The sequence below is a fragment of the Hirundo rustica genome, chromosome 2, assembly GCF_015227805.2.
Source record: "Hirundo rustica isolate bHirRus1 chromosome 2, bHirRus1.pri.v3, whole genome shotgun sequence".
In the NCBI taxonomy this organism is placed as follows: domain Eukaryota; kingdom Metazoa; phylum Chordata; class Aves; order Passeriformes; family Hirundinidae; genus Hirundo; species Hirundo rustica.
The window spans coordinates 28,678,011-28,696,615 of NC_053451.1; the positions used below are offsets into that span (position 1 = coordinate 28,678,011).

General features: G+C 51.0%; 2 protein-coding genes across 3 annotated transcripts; one reads left to right on the plus strand and one right to left on the minus strand.

Moving 5' to 3' along the window:
- Positions 1-1,126: 1,126 nt before the first annotated feature.
- CDCA3 (cell division cycle associated 3) lies at positions 1,127-3,503 on the minus strand. Its single transcript, XM_040054911.1, has 5 exons — positions 3,386-3,503; positions 3,183-3,312; positions 2,898-3,101; positions 1,883-2,004; positions 1,127-1,495 (listed from the first exon to the last, which is right to left on the minus strand). The coding sequence occupies exons 1-5, from the start codon at positions 3,497-3,499 to the stop codon at positions 1,361-1,363; spliced, it is 705 nt and encodes a 234-aa protein (XP_039910845.1). The 5' UTR covers positions 3,500-3,503; the 3' UTR covers positions 1,127-1,360.
- Positions 3,504-3,867: 364 nt separating this feature from the next.
- USP5 (ubiquitin specific peptidase 5) lies at positions 3,868-18,567 on the plus strand. Of its 2 annotated transcripts, none has more exons than XM_040055603.1 (20): positions 3,868-4,029; positions 5,458-5,583; positions 5,882-5,948; positions 8,696-8,829; positions 9,130-9,275; positions 9,542-9,726; positions 10,273-10,367; positions 10,880-11,073; positions 11,208-11,279; positions 12,521-12,602; positions 12,824-12,949; positions 13,389-13,542; positions 13,922-14,096; positions 15,401-15,489; positions 15,685-15,876; positions 16,418-16,561; positions 16,715-16,860; positions 16,945-17,098; positions 17,739-17,823; positions 17,962-18,567. In XM_040055603.1, the coding sequence occupies exons 1-20, from the start codon at positions 3,922-3,924 to the stop codon at positions 18,053-18,055; spliced, it is 2,568 nt and encodes an 855-aa protein (XP_039911537.1). In that variant the 5' UTR covers positions 3,868-3,921; the 3' UTR covers positions 18,056-18,567. The 2 variants fall into 2 exon arrangements, with proteins under 2 accessions (XP_039911537.1, XP_039911538.1); XM_040055604.1 differs by having other exon boundaries at positions 3,883-4,029; positions 15,685-15,807.
- The last annotated feature ends 38 nt before the right edge of the window (positions 18,568-18,605 follow it).

Consider the following 18,605-nt stretch of genomic DNA (forward strand, 5'->3'; position numbering starts at 1 on the left):
CCCTCGTGCAACACCCACCCCAGACTAAGTTCTCTCTCTGCTTTAACTCTGCCTAACTTCTCTGGGCAGCTTGCCCTGTATCCAGGCAGACAGCCCCAGAGACACACTGGGTTTGAGATTTCTACGGCACCAGACATAAAGCTAGTGTAAATTTGGCTCATGTCCATGCAGGAACACTTAGCTCAAGTCCTGTCTATGCATAAAGAGGGGAAAGGCAGCCTTCAGACCTGCCAGAATAGCAGGGAATATTATTCTTAGTTCAAGTCTTATCTATGCATAAATGGCAGAAAGGTAGCCCTCAAGACCTGCCAGAATATCAGGGAATATTATATTTATTCTTATTTATTTTCTGTTTCTTGCTGTTCCTTCCCTCTTTGCCTCACTCCTGCATTGTATGGTGACCCTGTCTAACCAGTAGCCATCAGCCCATGTTTTCAAGTCTGTTTAGATCTTCATAGTCCAGGCAAATAAAGAAAGCTCACAGAAGCACTGCAGGCCGTGGTTCTTTCCAGCATTGCAATGAGCTACTGCAAACGTAACTCCTGTCCTGTGACTAGTGCCTGCTGGTCTCAACCAGTCAGCAACCACCTCACGCACAGACCTTGCTTTAGCTCACAGACCCCAGGGGAGGCTGTTCCTCAGATGTTTTATTTGAGGAGAGGCTAAAGTTGGGATAGAGAGCTGAAAGTGCATCCTCTCAAAGCTTGGATATTTTAGCTCAGTTACAGGACACAGCCATTTTATTCAGCCCCTAATTGTACTTGTTGGCTCAGAGCAGCAGCCTGTGGGCCCTAAGGCTCTCCTAGGGAGAGCTGGAGATGCTGTCTCACGTGATTTTGGATCTCACCCTCACCACAGACCCTTACCTAACTCAGTTTCAGGTCAGTGTAGGAACAGTACAACTCCAGAGGTGACACTGGATATACATCACTTTCCTGCAGGGAGCTGCAGCTTCCCAGCTCCCACAGTTGTACATGGATTCAAAGCTATACCCTTCAGCATGCTCCAGGCACGGGACAAAGCCATTTTAAGGCTAATGGAAAGCTGAACTATGTGTTCCTGAACCCTTGTCCCAAAGAAAATATTGTGCTGGGCAGGCAAGAGTAATACCAGGACATACAGTCAGTAAAGGTTGAACACAAATTTATTTACTAGGGATAAAAACTCTGTAAAAGTCAATACAGCTGATACACAATAAAAGAGAAAGTTTGTGCTGTACATAAGACACGGCAAACTAGGAAGAGGAGGGAGAGAAATGTGACACTGCTTTGAGGGTTCAGTCAATTGTGCGATTTCTCCCCACTAGAAAATTCTCAAAACACAGGAGCAAATTATAGCAAGCTCCTGAAAAAAGAAGTGTCTAGTTCTCCACAAAAGGACACTGTTGGTTCTCCTTGTTCAAGTCACTCCAAGCACAGTTTCCAGATTTAAGGCTCCTGCTCAGATCTGCTTCCTTCTTCTCCCCAAGGTTCTCTCCCAACACATGCCTCTTGCCCTAGAGAAATAAAAAAACCCAAACACAGAGTGTAAAACACAAGTTAATTGAAGGTTAGTTAATTCTCAGAAGAATACATAGCCTAGTTTCAGGCCATTCAGCTTGGACTCTCTTGTGACAAGCATAAGAGTGACTTTTTTCTACAGCCTAAAGAGAAAGAATGTACTGAAATGGGCAATTTCATGGTAAGGCCAAAGACAGACATTGAACAAGACTCAGAGGAAACTAGTGACAAGACTGACCCACAGAAAAACACTTGTGAAGTTACTACTCTCTACAGGCCTAGGAGACCTGGGACCTACAAGATACAGAAATTGAAGGGTTTGCTTTTTTTTTTTCCCCAGCTCAGTCTCCCTCCCTCCCTCAGTATGGCCCATGAAACATTACCTGGCGAGGGGCAGGAGCACTGGGAGAATTATCGTCCCGTAGAACGCTGAGGGGAGAGCGGCCAGTTCCTCCAGATGTCGCCATGAATTTGTTGTTGGGCTTGTGTCTTATGGGCTTGCTCACTAGTTGACAAAAGCAAAACACACCGGTGCATTGTGACAAGTCTCAAAGGTCCCGGACTTTAAACGTTTCCTGGGCTTTATCAAAGACTTACCCAAGGGCTTTGAGGCAAAGGGATCACAGGAACGTTAATGCTGGAAATGAACTCTAGAGGACCTACTCCACCAGGGTCACCTAGAGCCCATTGTCCAAGACCATGTCCAGGAGTCTCTTGAATATCTCAAAGGACAGAGATTCTGCAGCCTCTCTGAGCAACCTGCTCCAGTGCTTGGTCACCCTCACAGTGGAAAAAAAGAATTTCCTGTGTACCATTCCATCCCCTTTGCCACTGGTCCCATCATTGGGCACCACTGAAAAGAACCTGGCTCTCCCTTCCTTCAGGTATTTGTATCTATTAATAAAACACACCATGAGTGTTTTCCTCTCCAGGTTGAACAGTCCCAGTTCTCAGCCGCTCCTCCAAGGAGCGGTGCCCAGCACAGAGCTTTCTGAAGTACAGGCTGTATCAAAGTCTCTCGGCACTGCTCAGCCATAGTACACAGAGATGCGCTGCCCACACTTGCTCCATAGCTCCTCCCAAGGAGAAACTGTAGGGTCTCTCTGGACAGGCCTCCACAGTCACAAACCGATCTCAGAGAGGAGAAGAGTTATCATATACCTCTGGATTTTGAATACAGGTTAAAAACAACTTCTCAGCCCTGGACAGAAATCGGTTCTACGACACAAGTTTTCTGAGGGGACCCCTGCTGCAGAGGCTCCAGGCGGTGGGACACAGCTGAATTGGCTCTGAGGGAGCAAACCCGGAGAAGGCACCCGGACCAGACGGTGCCGAGAGCCCATCCCGCGCAGCTCTCCGGGCACACGGAGCCCTGTCACCCGCACACCGAGCACTTACCCGAGGAGAAGCCGTGCCCGGCAGGGCGGCCGGGCCGGGCTGTGCTGGGGGAGGGCGGCCTCTCCGCCTCTTGGCCCGCGGGCGGGGAGCTCCGCCGAGCCGGCTCCTCGGCGAGGCCGGCCGCTGCCGGAGGCGCCGGCTCCGGAGCCGCGGTCTCGGCCCCGAAGGCCTCGCTGAGCTGCTTCACCAGGCGGTCCACGCTGTCTGCCGGGGACGGAGAGGGACGCGGTGAGCCTCTAGGTCAGGCAGCCCCTCAACCCGCCCACCTACGGCGGCTTCGCTTACCACTCGACACGGCTCTCATGGGCGTGCGGAATATGCCGGGTGTGGGCGACCGTGGGTCCCGCTCCTGGCCGGTGCCCGCCGGCGGCTCGGCGGGGCTGGGCTGCGGGCTGCCCGCCGGGGAGCTCACCACCTGCGGAGAGGGCAGCCGTGGGGGCGGCGGGCCGGAGCCAGGCAGGGGGAAGAGGCGGCGGGAGGGCGCCTACCTCGATGGGGGTGCGCAGGATGCCGGCGGTGGGGGAGCGGGGGTCGCTGACGTGCGCCAGGTGCTTGTTGCGGGGCGCGGCCGGGGTGGCGGGGGAGCTGGCGGAGGCCCCCATGGCGGCGGCGGCCGCACTGCGCCCCTGCCCCGCCGGACGCGCCGTTCGAATCTCCCGCGCGCCGGGCGGTGCCGCCGCCCATTGGCCGCTCCGCGGGGGCGGGGCTCGCCTCGCCACGCCCATCTCCCGGCCCCGCTAGCCCGTCGGCTCCGCAGTCCCCGCCCGTCACGTCCCGCCTCGCCCCGCTGTCAATCTTCCGGGACAGACCCGCCCCCTCGCCCCTCGGTACGCCGTTATTGGTCATGGGGCCCGGCACCGCCTCCCGCGATGGCCGAAGAGCGGTTGCGATTCGGCGAGCCGGAGGGTCGGCACGGCGAGTCCGGCCGTCAGCCTCGCTGCCGATTGGCTAGGACCCGCCCGACCGCGCCGGGCTGCGATTGGGCGGGGCGGGGCTGTGGGCGGTGCCGCGGTGAGCCGCTGTCATGGCGGAGCTGAGCGAGGCGCTGCTGTCGGTGTTGCCGTCCATCCGGGTGCCCAAGGCCGGCGACCGCGTCCACAAGGACGAGTGCGCCTTCTCCTTCGACACGCCGGTAAGCGCGCCCCGCCGCCGGCCCGCCCGCCCGCCCGGGCTGCTCCCGCCGCGGCCGGCTCCCACCTCGCCGCCCGCCGGGGCGCCGCCCGCCCGGGGCCTCACGGGATTTGTGGTTCCGCCGTGGCCGCGGCGGCCGCTCTCGGGCGGCGCGCAGGGCCCTCGCGGACTACTGCGCCCGGCGTGCCCCGCGGCGCGCCCCGCCCGCCCGCCGTCCGCTGGGGGCTGTAGTTCTGCGGCTGGGGCGGGCGTGGGCAGGGCGCTCGCCCCGATCAGCGGCGGCCCGGCTCGCCGGCAGTCCCTGGAGAAGGAGCGCCCCCGGCCCGAACCCTCCGTGCAGGGGCTCGCCAGGACTTTTAGTCCGGCGGGGGGCGGGGGGTCGGCCGCGTCCCGGGCCCGCCCTCGGCGGCGGGGGGGGCGTGCCGGGGGTCCCGCCCTGCCCGGGTCTGAGCCGCCCCCCCGGCCTGGCCGCGCGGCTTGGCCCGGCAGGCGGGGGGCGAGGCCGTGCTGTGTCATTAAGATGGCAGTGGTCCCTTCTCCAGCCGTCTCCACCCCGCTGGCATCCCCGCGCTTCCTGCGCTACCCTCGCTCGGCCTCAGTGGACCTGGGGAGGCGAAGGCAGAGGGAGGGCGAGGTCCCCCTTGAGTTTCTTCGCGGGCGCCCGTCCGGGCTAAGCCCCAGCCCGGCAGAAATGGGCTGCAGTGGAAGATACGGGTCCTTCGAGGAAGCGGCACATGGCATGCTGACCCTCTTTCCCTCCCCGAGCTCCACAGTGATGCCTGACCGTGCAATGCCCACTCTGTCTCAGTCCCAGCAGCTTCTGAAAGCTTCGTAGTGGTTTCCCTCCTTTCCAGCTTCTGTGTTTGCGTCCCCTTCAATTTGAAAAGGGTATCTGCTGAATGAGTGTGGTGTTCCAGCTGGTGGGATGGTGGGGGCACGTATCTGTTTCCAATCTGCTCACAGGCTTTTGAACACAACAGCAAAAGTAAACAGTGGTCTGTTAACCTTCCTCGCAGTGTAGCTTGGCATCATTCCCTATGGCACTGGGAGTCACGCCTTTGGACAGGGTGCCACAGTTCTGCTGGTAATGATTGTACCATACTCTGAACTTGTAAGCTGTGCGTGCTAAGGGCCTTTTACGAGATGAACTCTCGTAGAAACTCAGGCTTTCCTGATTTGGTAGCATCCTGCCATAAATGAACACGCAAATAGTTTTTTAAATACATCATCATGACAGAAGTACCTGTTCTGCTGGGATGGCCAGGCTGGGGCTTGCTGTCCTATTTCTTACTAGCAGCTTGTGGCTGCTCTGTAGGAACGAGCTGTTGCCATGACTTAACGAATAATGACTAGTCTGCTGTGCCTATCCTAGCAGCTGGAATGGCCTTCCTTACCACCTCCCTTCAGTTTTGTCCCTCCTTCCTTCCAGGAGTCAGATGGAGGCTTGTATATCTGCATGAACACGTTCCTGGGCTTTGGGAAGCAGTATGTGGAAAAGCACTATCAGAAAACAGGCCAACGGGTCTACCTGCACCTCAAAAGAACACGTAAACCGGTAAAAAAATAGAAATACATATGCTCAAACTTATTCTGAAATTGAGAGCTGTGCTGTGTCTGTGTATTCCATCAGATACAGAGCTTTCTCCCCTGAGATGGAGCTATTGTTTTTCCTGGTGAATTGCGGGACACTCGTGCATGAGTTCTGTTTATGCTGAGTTGTTGTATGGATTGCTCATGTTATTCCTGCCTGGCTTCCTTCTGTTTTCAGAGTAGCTTGATTTCAATCCCTAAGGCTTGCCACAGCGTGCCTGTCCCCTTAACTCCTGTTTCCCTATTTCTTCTCAATGCCACAGAAGGAAGAAGACACCAACTCCAGTGCTGGGGACCCCCCAAGGAAGAAACCAACTCGCTTGGCTATTGGTAAGGAAGCACATATGGTCCTTGTGTTCAGACAGTCCTCTGGAGCTGCTTGGTTTGTCTCTTTTGCTTTACTCTTCTTGGCTAGTATCCCTGGCCAAATGCAGACTTTGTGTTTTCCAGTGTGTCTCGGGTCATTAAGGTGGCAGTTGTGTTCCGTGTCCAAAGTTGCATCTTGTTTTCCGTGGATAAATGTGGTTCTTTATCCTCTGCCGTGACCCCACATGCCTGGCTCATCTTGGTGTGGGGATCACCAGACTGGGGCTGTTGCTGGACACAATGTGCCCAGCATGAGGCTGAAGTAAGTTTGAGAAAATATGTGTCTGAGAAAAGTGAGTTTGAAGTTCCTGGCAGATAAACTGTTTTTTAAACTTTTCTGATATTGAACTAGCATTATTGATACAGAAATTAATGGGAAATGCTGCATTAACATTTCTGGCTCATGAGGTCTTATCAGGCTGATACTGTAGGAAATACATATGAGCATTAAAACATAAAAAATGTTTTAAATCTCTCTTTTTTTGGAAGAACAAGGCCAGTGTTCCATTGCGGTCTTTCACCGACCGAGAGGGCTGTCACGGCAATCGGTGGAGATGCTGCTTATTTGGAGCAGTCTCAGCTGGTAATTTCTGGGCCATTATGGAGACACATAAAGGAAGGGACAGGAACATTTGTAGCAGTAACAGGTTCTTGGCTTGCTGGAAGCTGACCACTAGAGGGAAATCCAGAATCTGGGCCATGAATGTCTTGATTTTGGCTCCCTTTTCCCTTGCTGTAGACGCCTAGTGACTCGTCTGCTGCCAGAGCACAAACACCACTATTAAGGCTGTCAGCTGCTCCCTGTTTTGCTGGTGTGCTGAATAGAGCCCCAAAGATGACTTCTAGCAAAATTGAGGCTAGAATCTCTGTTTCTTCAGATAGCCAGTGCTTTTGTGTATATATATGACTATGCTGCTTTGGGAGAGATGAGGCCCAGTCTGCATTATGAGTTATTTCTGCAGGCTGAATTCTACAAAGGTCTTGGAACAAGTGTTTCCTGTGGGTCAGCAAATACCTGCCTGTGATAACAGCTTAGTGGTGTGAATGGAGCAGGAGAAAATAAAGAAAAAGTATTAGCTCTGTGAGACAATGGTCTCAAGTTCAAGGGAAGTTTTTTTTAGCTTTGTTTTTGCTGAACTGTGGTGGTTTAGCTAATACCGACACGGGAGATTTTTTTAAAGTACTAGAAAGATTTGTGAACAAAATGTAGCCCTTGATCCCTCTGTATCTCACTTTCCCCTCTCAATGACGAGAAAAGATCTACAGTGTTTGCCTCCAATGCATGCATGTTGTCTGATGGACTTTTGTGGTGCGTAGTTCTTGGGTATCACCATGGAAAGGGAGGCAGGCTGGTAGTTATTGACACTCTTTCTCATCTGGAGCCTCAGAAGGTTCACATAACCACCTGAGGGGACCTCACCAGTCTCGCTTAGTTTGTTTAGGGTTTAGGAATGTGTTTAGGAATTCTTTAGGGTTTAGGATTGTGTGTGGCTTTACTGTATGAAGTGGTGACAGGAAATCTCGGGGCTGTGCTGAAGAGGCACAGAGGAGGGTAATCTAGGTGTGTTGTTGCATGATGCTGGTGACTGTTTTCTAAAATCATTGTGTTCGTACGTAGCATTTTATGCACAGTGTAAAAACTGTAGGTATCTAAGGAGGGAGTGGCAGGAGATATCATGGGACTGGATATTTTTGACAAGAATGTTTTAAGGAAATATGGTAGTGGTTATCAGAACTGTTGCACACAGGATTCTTGAGGCAGAGGCACTGAGCAGCAAAAGCTTTTATTGCCTTCAGAGATCTGTAGCAGCCGCAGATGTTCAGATATTTATTGCAGAGATTATTGCAGTCACAGCATGCAGTTTTTCCAGAAATATAGGAAATTCAGTTTGAAAACACAGGGGGTTTAGGCTGTTAATAAGCCATGTGTCTTCTGCCTGCTTCCTTTTGGGACGTAGGATGTGAATATCTGCAGAACAGAGAAGGCCAAGCTTTTCCTCTGAGTACCTACATGATCCAAAAACTGTAGGTGAGGGAATGTGCAGGAACTGCAGATGTTTTGGTGAGCATCCATGAGGACTCTTTACAGCTGGCAAATAACTTTTTACATATGGATCTCCAGTTTCTGGTGCAACCTCTGGAAAGCACGGCTAGGTGGGCATAGAAGCTACTATCATTATACCTTTGCTCAGACTTTTTCTGCAATTCTGGATCTTCTGGTTCCAGAGGAACTCCTGGTTCTTCTTGCTTGAGTGCAAGACTCTAGACTGTCCTTTCTGGAAAAGGCAAGAGAGAGAGGCAAGCTTCTTAAAGACACTAGTAGACTTGACCTTTGCCCTGCCTTACTTCATGCACATCTCCATTCATTGTCTTGAGTATTCTGGTTAAGGATGAACACCAGTGCTTTTTCTTGCCTCTGTTCTGGCCAGTGCCTCTCTAGAGGAGGTTTGGTTTTCTTCCTGGTTGTAGCCAGAGTCTGGAGATTGTTTTAAAGCATCTGTAAAGAGAGCTGGGAAAAATAAGCCTATTGTCACTAGGCTTATAATTGTTCCTGTGAAGTCCACCAGCAGAAGCTCTGGGATCCAGAAATGGAAGAAAGGTTGCGGATCACTGATTTAGATCTTTGCCTTATTTAATGTAAGCTGTGGGGAAAGAAGCTTTTCAAGCTCTTTGGTTTCACCTGTTACCACAATGTTTTTTTCTTTTTGTAGGTGTAGAAGGTGGATTTGACATCACAGAAGAGAAGTTTGAATATGACGAAGATGTAAAAATAGTAATTTTGCCAGACCATTTGGATATTCCACGTGATGGGCTGGAGGGACTACCAGACATGGTCAAAGACAGGGTATGTTTGGGTGGAGGGCTGTGTGTACTGTTGATGAGGAAATGTACCATTACAGAGAAGAAAACTGCCCTGTAAGAGGGATCCTGCAGAGCTGCTGTGAAGTCTCAGCTGGCAGTCATCAGGATTGTTCTGCGCTTCCACAGTGCTGTATATTACAGAGTTCTGGCTTGTGTGTGGCTGAGGCTCCCAAAAGTCTCAACCAACTTGTTTAAATGTAGAGTGTTGTGGCACTGGAAGCTTCTTGTGCCCTTACCGTGGTAGGGCGGCCCCTCATGTTTTCTCCTGCTGTCCTAATTCCAGATTGCCAGTGCGATTGAGGCCATCCTGACAGCAGATTCAGCCTCACGGAAGCAGGAGGTGCAGGCTTGGGATGGGGAGGTTCGGCGTGTTTCCAAACACGCTTTTTCCCTGCAGCAGCTTCAGAACGATGTCCGCATCCCACCGTGGTGAGCATAGCGCTGGAACTTGCTGTGTCACTCTGTGTCCCAGGCCCTTCTGCAGTGCTGGCCTGTCTCTGAGTGTGCCTCGTCACAGTACATTCAGGGGAGGTGGCACGTTAAGGTTTATCAGGGTTCTCGGTGCTCTGCAGTGAAAGAGGAGCGAGATCACTTACACTCTGGACATTGCAGTGGGCAGCAGTGGCGAGGGCTTGGGAGGTAGGACCCAGGGAGGCATTCCCTCTGATCTCTTTTTCTCTGTCCCTTGTCAATAGTGGCTGGAAGTGCAGCAAGTGTGACATGAAGGAGAACCTGTGGCTGAACATGACCGACGGAGCCATCCTCTGTGGTCGGCGCTACTTCGACGGCAGCGGTGGCAACAACCACGCAGTCGAGCACTACCGAGAAACCGGCTACCCGCTGGCTGTGAAACTGGGAACAATTACTCCTGATGGGGCTGGTGAGGAGGGGCATCCTCCCAGGGCAAGGGATGCCAGGCACCACTCAGGCTGACACAGATCTCTTGCGGGTGTCGGGGTGGTGTTGACCATCTTGTGACCTGGAACACGCAGTGTCATCCCATTGTGAACTTTCCCACGCTGACCTGCTTCTTGTGTGAAGCAAAGGACAAGCTGATAAGAAAACCCTTGCTTTCCTCTGCCCCTCCCTTGTAATTGGGAGCTTTTAGAATAGTTATCCAGGTTGCCATCTGATTTTCTGTGCTGGGGTGTTTATCAGAGAATCGTTTGTTCAAATCCTGAGCAGAGAGTGTATGGCACAGTAACCCATTTTCCTTACTCCTGGCATCAGTGTGCCTCTGTACCCTGATCGGTGACAAAGTTGTCTTAGTCACATGTTTAGGAGGAATCTCAGTGTTCTGCCTGTTACATTATTCTGCTGAGAAAGGGTAGAAACCCCAATGGCTCAGTTTGTCAAAACTCACAGTTCTGTGTGCTTTCTTCATCCAGCTGTGAATTTGAGATCTTTTTTCTGTTTTCCTGCACAGATGTCTACTCCTACGATGAGGATGACATGGTGTTGGATCCCAACCTGGCAGAACACCTGGCACACTTTGGGATTGACATGCTCAAGATGCAGAAGGTAAGGAGGAAGTGGTGTCCTCCATAGGCCCAGAGGGAGAGAGAAGCAGCTCTGAGGTGTCTGTGTTGGATTCCAGCTTTCTGTGGCTATGCAGAACCATTCCTGATAAAGAAACCCTGGGGGGTTTTTTGTCACATAGAGAGTTGTCTCATTTGCCTTTCTTCTTTGATTGCCTTTTTTTGCCTTTCTTTCATGTCCCTCAGGTTTATTTCCCTGGGGTTATGTGTCAGTACTGTGGGCAGGGAGGCTCCCAGGTACTGAGCTTTTTTTGTTAATGTGTGGTTCCCATGCCTCTTTATAGGGAATGGTTTAGATTTCTCCCGTATTTCTTTTCCCTCCTCTTTCTTTCCCAGGTATTTATATATATGGAAACAACTCTTGTTTTTTCCTCCTCTGCTTATAGAATAAAACAAAATGGACTTGAGTCTGTTTCTCTACAGCATTGCACTTTTCACACCTCTGATGTTTCCTTGAGGCTTCTTTGAGGATTTTCCCGTTCTTTCCCTCTGCAGACAGACAAGACGATGACAGAACTGGAAATAGACATGAACCAGCGCATTGGGGAGTGGGAGCTCATCCAGGAGTCTGGTGTTCAACTCAAGCCCCTCTATGGGCCTGGGTACACTGGTATCCGTAACCTGGGCAACAGTTGCTACCTCAATTCTGTGATGCAGGTGCTGTTCAGTATCCCAGACTTCCAGAGAAAGTAAGTGAGCTTAATCACTCCTTTCCATTAGTCTGGGATCAGTGCAAAGGTCTCCTAGAGTTTCTGTTGCAGTAATCCTGCTCAGAACCAGATGAAGCTGGACATCCCTTAGATTGCTCCGCTTTGCTCTGCAGGTATGTGGACAAGCTGGAGAAGATATTCCAAAGTGCACCTTCGGACCCCACGCAGGATTTCAGCACACAAGTGTACGTAGAATTTTGGTGAGAGAAGGAAGGCTGAGGCTGCCTGGATGCATCCCCTCTGTGCTGCTTTGCTCCAGGGTTCTCCCTTAAAGCCTCACCTCTTTTTCCTTGCCTGTCACCAGAGGCACTGATCCTCAGTGAACAATAAGGATCTAATCCAAGGAAGTTCAGCTGAATGCCCTAGGTGGAGAGGACAGAGTGCACCCTGTGTGCATGGGAGGCTCTGAAATGTATTATGTGCCTGTTATGCCTGTTAACTGGGGGGATTTCTGGGAAGCAGATTCTGTCTGTGTAACAGTTAAAAGGGGCTTGCTGTCTGCAGTGGAGGGAGATGACAGAGAGCATGGGGATACGTAGGTTTTGGCAGCTTTATTCTCACTAGATAACTTATGTATGCTTGAAGAGGCTTCCCTCAAGAGGTGCTGTGCAGGAGGATATGCAGAAGGAGGAACACAAGATTTGGGAGGGGGTTGCATTTCAAGTACGTCAAGTCTGTGCTACAGCTGCTCTCAAACAAGCATGTGGAAGTTCAGGGTGGAGGAATGGAAGGTGGCTTTTGTGGACAGAGAGTTCAGTGGTACAGGAGGATTCTAAATTTGGGCAGCCTGGAGTGGGGTGTTCACTGAGAGGGGATTCAGGTGAGACATCAGAAATTGCCTGGGCAAAGGGAGGAAATGGTAAGGTTTGGTTCCAGACAAATGGCAATAATGATGGAGAAGGACTGGAGTGAAATGGAATAGCAGGAGGGTCTGAGCATAGGAGCATAGGAGGAAATCACTGAACACATACTGTTGTCCATTGAGCACCTCACGCAGTCAATCTTTCCTCTGGGAAAACGTGATCAGTCTGCTCAGAGCAGTGCTATTTCTGTCTCAGACAATTTCTCTGCCCTGTTGTCTCCTGCAGTCAGACACTGCTCCGTTCTCCCTGTCAGGCTGCAGCTCAGCCTGGCTGTTGTGCAGCTGGTCTGTGGCTTAGCACCAGCTGCTCCTTCATGTTCCACCCCGTGTGCAAGCAGTGGTTGAGATTGGCACCCAAAAGCCCCGGTAACTTTGAAGTCAGTGATGTCTCCAGGGGCCAGAGAACAGACCACAATGAGATAATCTTGCCTGGCACAGCAGAGAAAGCTGTTATCTGTGAGACTGACAGACCATGGCAATGTTAAATCTGGATGGGTTGATGTGGCTCTTGGAGCATATGAGATTGAAGAAACATTGATACTAACAGTGACTTCGTCATTCCAGAGCCAAACTGGGCCATGGTCTGCTTTCTGGGGAGTATTCAAGGCCAGCTTCTGCAGATGGGGAGCAGCAGCCTGATCAGAAGGTGAGGCTTGGATTCAGCATCCTCTTTCATGTGCATGTTGCATGAGGTATCACGTGTGCTGTGTGGCAAAGGAGGGAGAACCCTTTCTGAAGGCATGTGCTGGGGCTTGTTCCAAGGCCTGCCACCTGAAGAAAAAGCATGGCTAAGAATAAAATGCTACATGCCAGGACACGTGCTTGGCAAATTGTGACCACCTTCCTCTTCCTCATTGTTATTTGCAGGGTATGCAAAATGGCATCGCTCCACGCATGTTTAAGTCCCTCATCGGAAAGGGGCACCCAGAATTTTCCACTAACCGACAGCAGGATGCCCAGGAATTCTTTCTGCACTTCATCAACATGGTGGAGGTAATGATTGAATCTGTCTGGCAAATCATGGAAAAGTCCAGCTTGATTTTCTTCCCACACCAAGGGGTGAGGGGTGGAAGTGAGAAGCTGGCAATTGGAGCAGAGAGAAGGAGAGAACACAAGGAAATGGGCCACCTGGCACCTACCAGGGTGGAGAAGGACAGGTGCTTGGCCATGTTTTCAGGGCTGATTCCATAGAGAAATCTTTTCTGGGAGTGGCACAGCTGGAGATGTAAACTTTCTTCTTTAGCAGCAGGAATGCCATGGCTTCCTGGAGTACAGAAGCTGCCTTTAGTTTCCTCTTTGCTGTCTTTTCCAGGGGACTGGGTACAGAAATGAATACTCTCCAGCCACATGTTGTGTGGCATCACTCCTACTGCAGATCATTTTTTCTGCCATCCTGATGTTACATCTGTCCTTCTAATCTCTCCTTCTTTAGCGGAACTGCCGCAGCTCGGAGAACCCTAACGAGGTCTTCCGTTTTCTGGTGGAGGAGAAGCTGAAGTGCCTGGCTACAGAAAAGGTGAAATATACCCAGCGTGTGGACTATATTATGCAGCTGCCTGTGCCCATGGATGCTGCACTCAACAAAGGTCAGTAATGTGCCAGGAGCAGAGCAGTGGCAAACCCTATGTTTGTATATTGTGCTATCCTTGCAGAACTCCTTAAATGAGAAAGGGACTTCTTTGCCACTTCTGAGGCCAGATCCTTCTCCTGCTTTGGTGGGATTGGGCTGATTTCTTCCGAGGTGGTGTGACACGGTGATGTCCCTCTAGAGCCATTGGACACAAGCTGGGCTGTGATTCAGCAGCAAAACAGGAGCGACTGCAGTAGCAGAGCTGTGCTCTGGAAGCTGTGCTCCGTTCTTGATGGCGTGTATCTATAGGCCTGCTCTGCCTCTGGCTGTGGCTTACACCAGTCACTTTGGAGGTACCTAGAGGTGGTCCTTTACTCCTCTGCTTTATTCTCTAGATGAGCTGCTGGAATATGAGGAGAAGAAGAGGCAGGCAGAGGAGGAGAAGCAGCCGCTGCCTGAGCTGGTGCGAGCCAAGGTGCCTTTCAGCTCCTGCCTAGAGGCCTATGGAGCTCCAGAGCAGGTGGATGATTTCTGGAGCACAGCCTTGCAGGCCAAGTCTGTGGCTCTTAAGTAAGTGTGTGTGTCAGCTAAGCTGTGATGAACTGGTCATAGCTGCATCTCTGGGGACTTCTTGTAGTGGCCTGAGGGAAGAACCAAACTGAAGCTTGTAGTCCTCCACACCCTGGGTCCATAGAACATTGAAGCAGAGAGGGGATCCGTCCATCAGTGCTGGAGTGTTTGCCCTCAGTGGGCAGAGGAGCAGTGAAGCCTAGTGAAGTCCTAGCCATAAGATTTCAGTTGCTGAGGGGCTACAAAAATACAGTGATATTTCAGAAAACTAGTCGTTTTTACTGTAAATTTAAAATTCAGCTTTGGAATCAGTACTGACTGTATGATGACATTGATCTTGCACCATCTTTAAAATTTCTTCAAGTTTTTAACTGCTAAGATTTCAGCAGAACACTGAGTGTAACAGATGCATGAGTTCTTTGAAAGAATGCTGACTGAAATGCTAGTAGCAAGGTTTAAAAAACAGCTTTAATTTTTTTCACTGCCTGTAGCACATGCAGCAGTGTAAAGTTGCCGTGGCAAGATTACGAATGTAAGCTGCTTTCTGCTGTGATGCTACTGAGTGTTCTTTTGCAATGAAAGTCCTCAAAGAGTTGGAAATGCTTTTCTAATAAATACGCCATTATTAAGCAATAACTGCTATAAACAAACATCACATTGAAAAGTAACATTTTAGTTTCATTTTTACTCAGTCGTATTCAAACGCTTTACTGTTGTTTAATTTAGTTCTACAGCATGTTGCAATTATCACCTGGTAATGAGTATCTGTCTCACTTAACAGGTACTTCTCCCTTCACATCATTCCCCTCTGTTTCACAGATTCCACTTTCTCTCTCAAATTGTCTAACTAAATAATGTTTAATCAAATTCAGTTAACTTAAAATCCATTGCTTATGTTTCATATCCAAAAAAGTGCACTTGTGCTTGAAAGCTTGTCACTTCCTGCAGGTGTATCTCTTGGTCCAATAAAAGATGTTATTTCCACTACATTCCTTGAGGGTTAGACTTTTAATTGAACAAAATCTGACCAGGCTTGTAAAATACATGTTTGGAAGTCAGACTGTGTACTGTTTTTTCTCATCTCCAAGATTTGCATTCCATCTTGTCTTGTCAGGGCTTCTGCCTTAGGAATGGTTCTGTGTTTGAGGAGCTTTAAGCTCAGCACAGGAGAGATGCACAGACAGGTGTATCCCCCACCCTGCTCAGGACATGGCCCTGCCCTACTCACTGATTTCTTGGATCAGCTAGATACCCTCAATCTTTGCTGACAGGGAATTTAAAAAATTTTTATCTGTTTCTTTCAGAACGACTCGGTTCGCTTCTTTCCCAGATTATCTGGTCATCCAGATCAAGAAGTTCACTTTCGGCCTGGACTGGGTGCCCAAAAAGCTCGGTAAGGAGGATGAGAAGTACAGAGCATAGAGGTACTGGGAGTCACATGTGGATATTGTGGTCATTACTGCCAGGAGGAAAGTAACTATCCCAAAAGTTGCTGCAGGCATCCCCAGGGACTTACCCTTCTAGATCTCCCAGCCGAGTCCTTTGTTTCTGCCCCTGCACAGAGGCTGAGCAAGACCGTATCTTGCAGATGTTTCCATTGAAATGCCCGAGGAGCTGGATATCTCTGCACTGCAGGGAACGGGGCTGCAGGAAGGAGAAGAGGAAATGCCGGACATTGCACCCCCGCTGGTGACACCAGATGAGCCCAAAGGTAGCCTGGGGTTCTATGGCAACGAGGACGACGACTCCTTCTGCTCCCCTCACTTCTCCTCTCCGACATGTTAGTGATTCTCCTCCTCTCTTCCTGATGCCTGACTCATTTCCTTGCTCTCCTTGCCTTGTGTCCCATGCTAGCAGTTTCCCACTTGCTCAGACTTTCCCTGTCCTTTTGTCAGTGGTTGCCAGCTGCCTCCCTTGCATGCTTGTTATGCAAGGGTGTTATGCAAGGGGGTTTGTTGATTCCTGTTCCGTGCAAGATGGGGGGGTGGCATGTCCAGTGCATTTAGAGGAGACAGAGCTGGGATTTATACAGGATTCAATTGGTTGGGGTGTTTAATTTTCACAAACCACAGTGGGAGGTTGGGTTCAGAGCCTAGGGAAGAGCCAGTGCTCCTGAGTTCATGGGTTGAATCGTTTTGTTCTTTGCCCATGTGTGAGACTGCTCTCCTGAAGAAGAAAGGTGGCTGAGAAAAGCCGAGAGATGGAAACTGGTGTGAAATAAAGCCAGGAAGTGGCGGCTTTGGAGGATGTGTGACACGAGACGAAATGGAACCAGCAGGGATGGGTGGGAGTGGGTGGCTCTAACTTCTGTCTTCCCACAGCACCCATGCTGGATGAGTCGGTGATTATCCAGCTAGTGGAAATGGGCTTTCCCATGGATGCCTGCCGCAAAGCCGTGTATTACACAGGGAATAGCGGGGTGGAGGCGGCCATGAACTGGGTCATGTCACATATGGACGATCCAGGTATGAGGCCATGGCCGTGGTGAAGCCTATTGCTTCTGGGCTGCTGTGCTTGTGTCCTACTACCACACTGGAAAAGTGAAGTAGTTTGGACTTGGGCTGTACTCTCTTGAAGAGGTGTAATTACTCTGAGCTGTGTTGTGTTTCCTGCTGCAGACTTCGCTAACCCATTAGTTCTCCCTGGATCCAGTGGGCCAGGGTCAACTATTGCCTGCCCAGACCCTCCTTCAGAAGACAGTGTGGCCACCATTGTCTCCATGGGCTTCTCCCGGGACCAGGCAATGAAAGCGCTCAGAGCCACGGTGAGAGGCACAGGTGACATCACAGAGCAAGGATTTTCTCAGGAACAGGAATTCTCAAGTTCACTGTCTTCTTCTCCCTTCCAGAACAACAGTCTGGAGCGTGCTGTGGATTGGATCTTTAGTCACATTGATGACCTCGATGCAGAAGCTGCTATGGATATCTCAGAGGGGCGCTCGGCAGCCGAGTCCATCTCTGAATCCGTCCCTGTGGGTCCCAAAGTGCGCGATGGACCCGGAAGTGAGTTCCAAGTGGATTTTGGGGTGCAAACGCAACAGGATTTTATAACTCCTGATCTATGCACTACTGCAGGTTTTAGCAGCAGCAGCTGTCACAGAGCTGGTCTGGTTGTAGAGGTGGAAGCAGGGAGGAACAGGGAAGGAATGGCAAAGTAGTCTAGACCCTTCAGGCTGATTGAGGATTACCTGGAAGCCAATAAAAGAGAGGTTGTGGAAGTGCCATCAAGTGAAAGACAGGAAGGGCTGTGCTGCTTTTATCCAGTGATTCCGGGAAGCTCTTTTGCCCTTTTGGTTCCCACTGAAAGAAGCAGTTCCAGTCTGCACACAGAATTTGTGCCAGTGGTGTTGGCTGCTGGGTGCTATTGGGAGGCAGAATCCCTGCCTTACCCATCCAGCATCCATGGCCCAAATAAAAAGTTGGAAGGGAGAAGGCTAAATGGAAGTTAGCATCTCCCATTTCCCTCTACGTTTGGCCTTAAGATCACTCACGGTCATGCTTGATGAGGATCCAGTTCTAAATTATTACCCAGCAGAGCTTCCTTCAGGGATCCTTCTCTAGAGAGGGCCTTGTACAGGGTGTAAGGGAGTAAGACATCTTTCCTCTTTCCCTGACGATCCTCTCTTTCCCCCCTTCTTTCAAGAATATCAGCTGTTTGCCTTCATCAGCCACATGGGCACTTCAACTATGTGCGGACATTATGTTTGTCACATCAAGAAAGACGGCAGGTAAGGATTTCCACACTGAGGTACTCAGTGAAATCCCCATCCTCCCCTGTTTCTTCAGAGGTCTTGGGGGGTGAGTGGAATTGAGTTGTGTCTTAACCATGGAATGGCATCCCTGAGCTCCTCTGGTGCCTGTTGCAGGTGGGTGATCTACAACGACCAGAAAGTCTGTGCTTCTGAGAAGCCCCCCAAGGACCTGGGCTACATCTACTTCTATCAGCGGATTCCCAGCTAGAACATCCTCTTGCTGTGTGTGGTGGGGGGAGACTGGGCTGAAGGTGTGGGGGGGAAAGGGGTGGGGGCAGTGAGGGCAGGAGCAGGGTCCTTCTCTTCCCTGCTCCTTTCTCCAGCCCCTTCATAGCCTCTGTGGAGACACGGGGGGAGACAAGAGTTCACTGACTAATCGACTGGGGGCTGGAGCCCCCGTGGACACAAGTGAAGGGGATTCGGGGGGTTGGGAATATCGGTTTCAATAGGAAATGTCCTCACTGTCCCCACCCCCGTAACACACAGCCCTAGTGCTTCGCTGCTTGGTGGGATGTTGCCACCTCCTTGCTGTCCGGAAGGAGAGGAGGGGGCTTGTGTGTACGTGTGGCTTGTGAATGGGGGGGGGATTCCTCCCGCCCGCCCCGTCGGGCGTGGGCGTGGGGCGGGCAGCAAGGCGGGCCACGAGCAGCGCTTCCCCTTGTGTGCCCTTGACATGCCAAAATACACGAGGGACAAAATAAAAGTCGAAATACCCCGCTGGCTCCTGTCTGGCCCCCGCCTGGCTGGGGGGAAGCGCG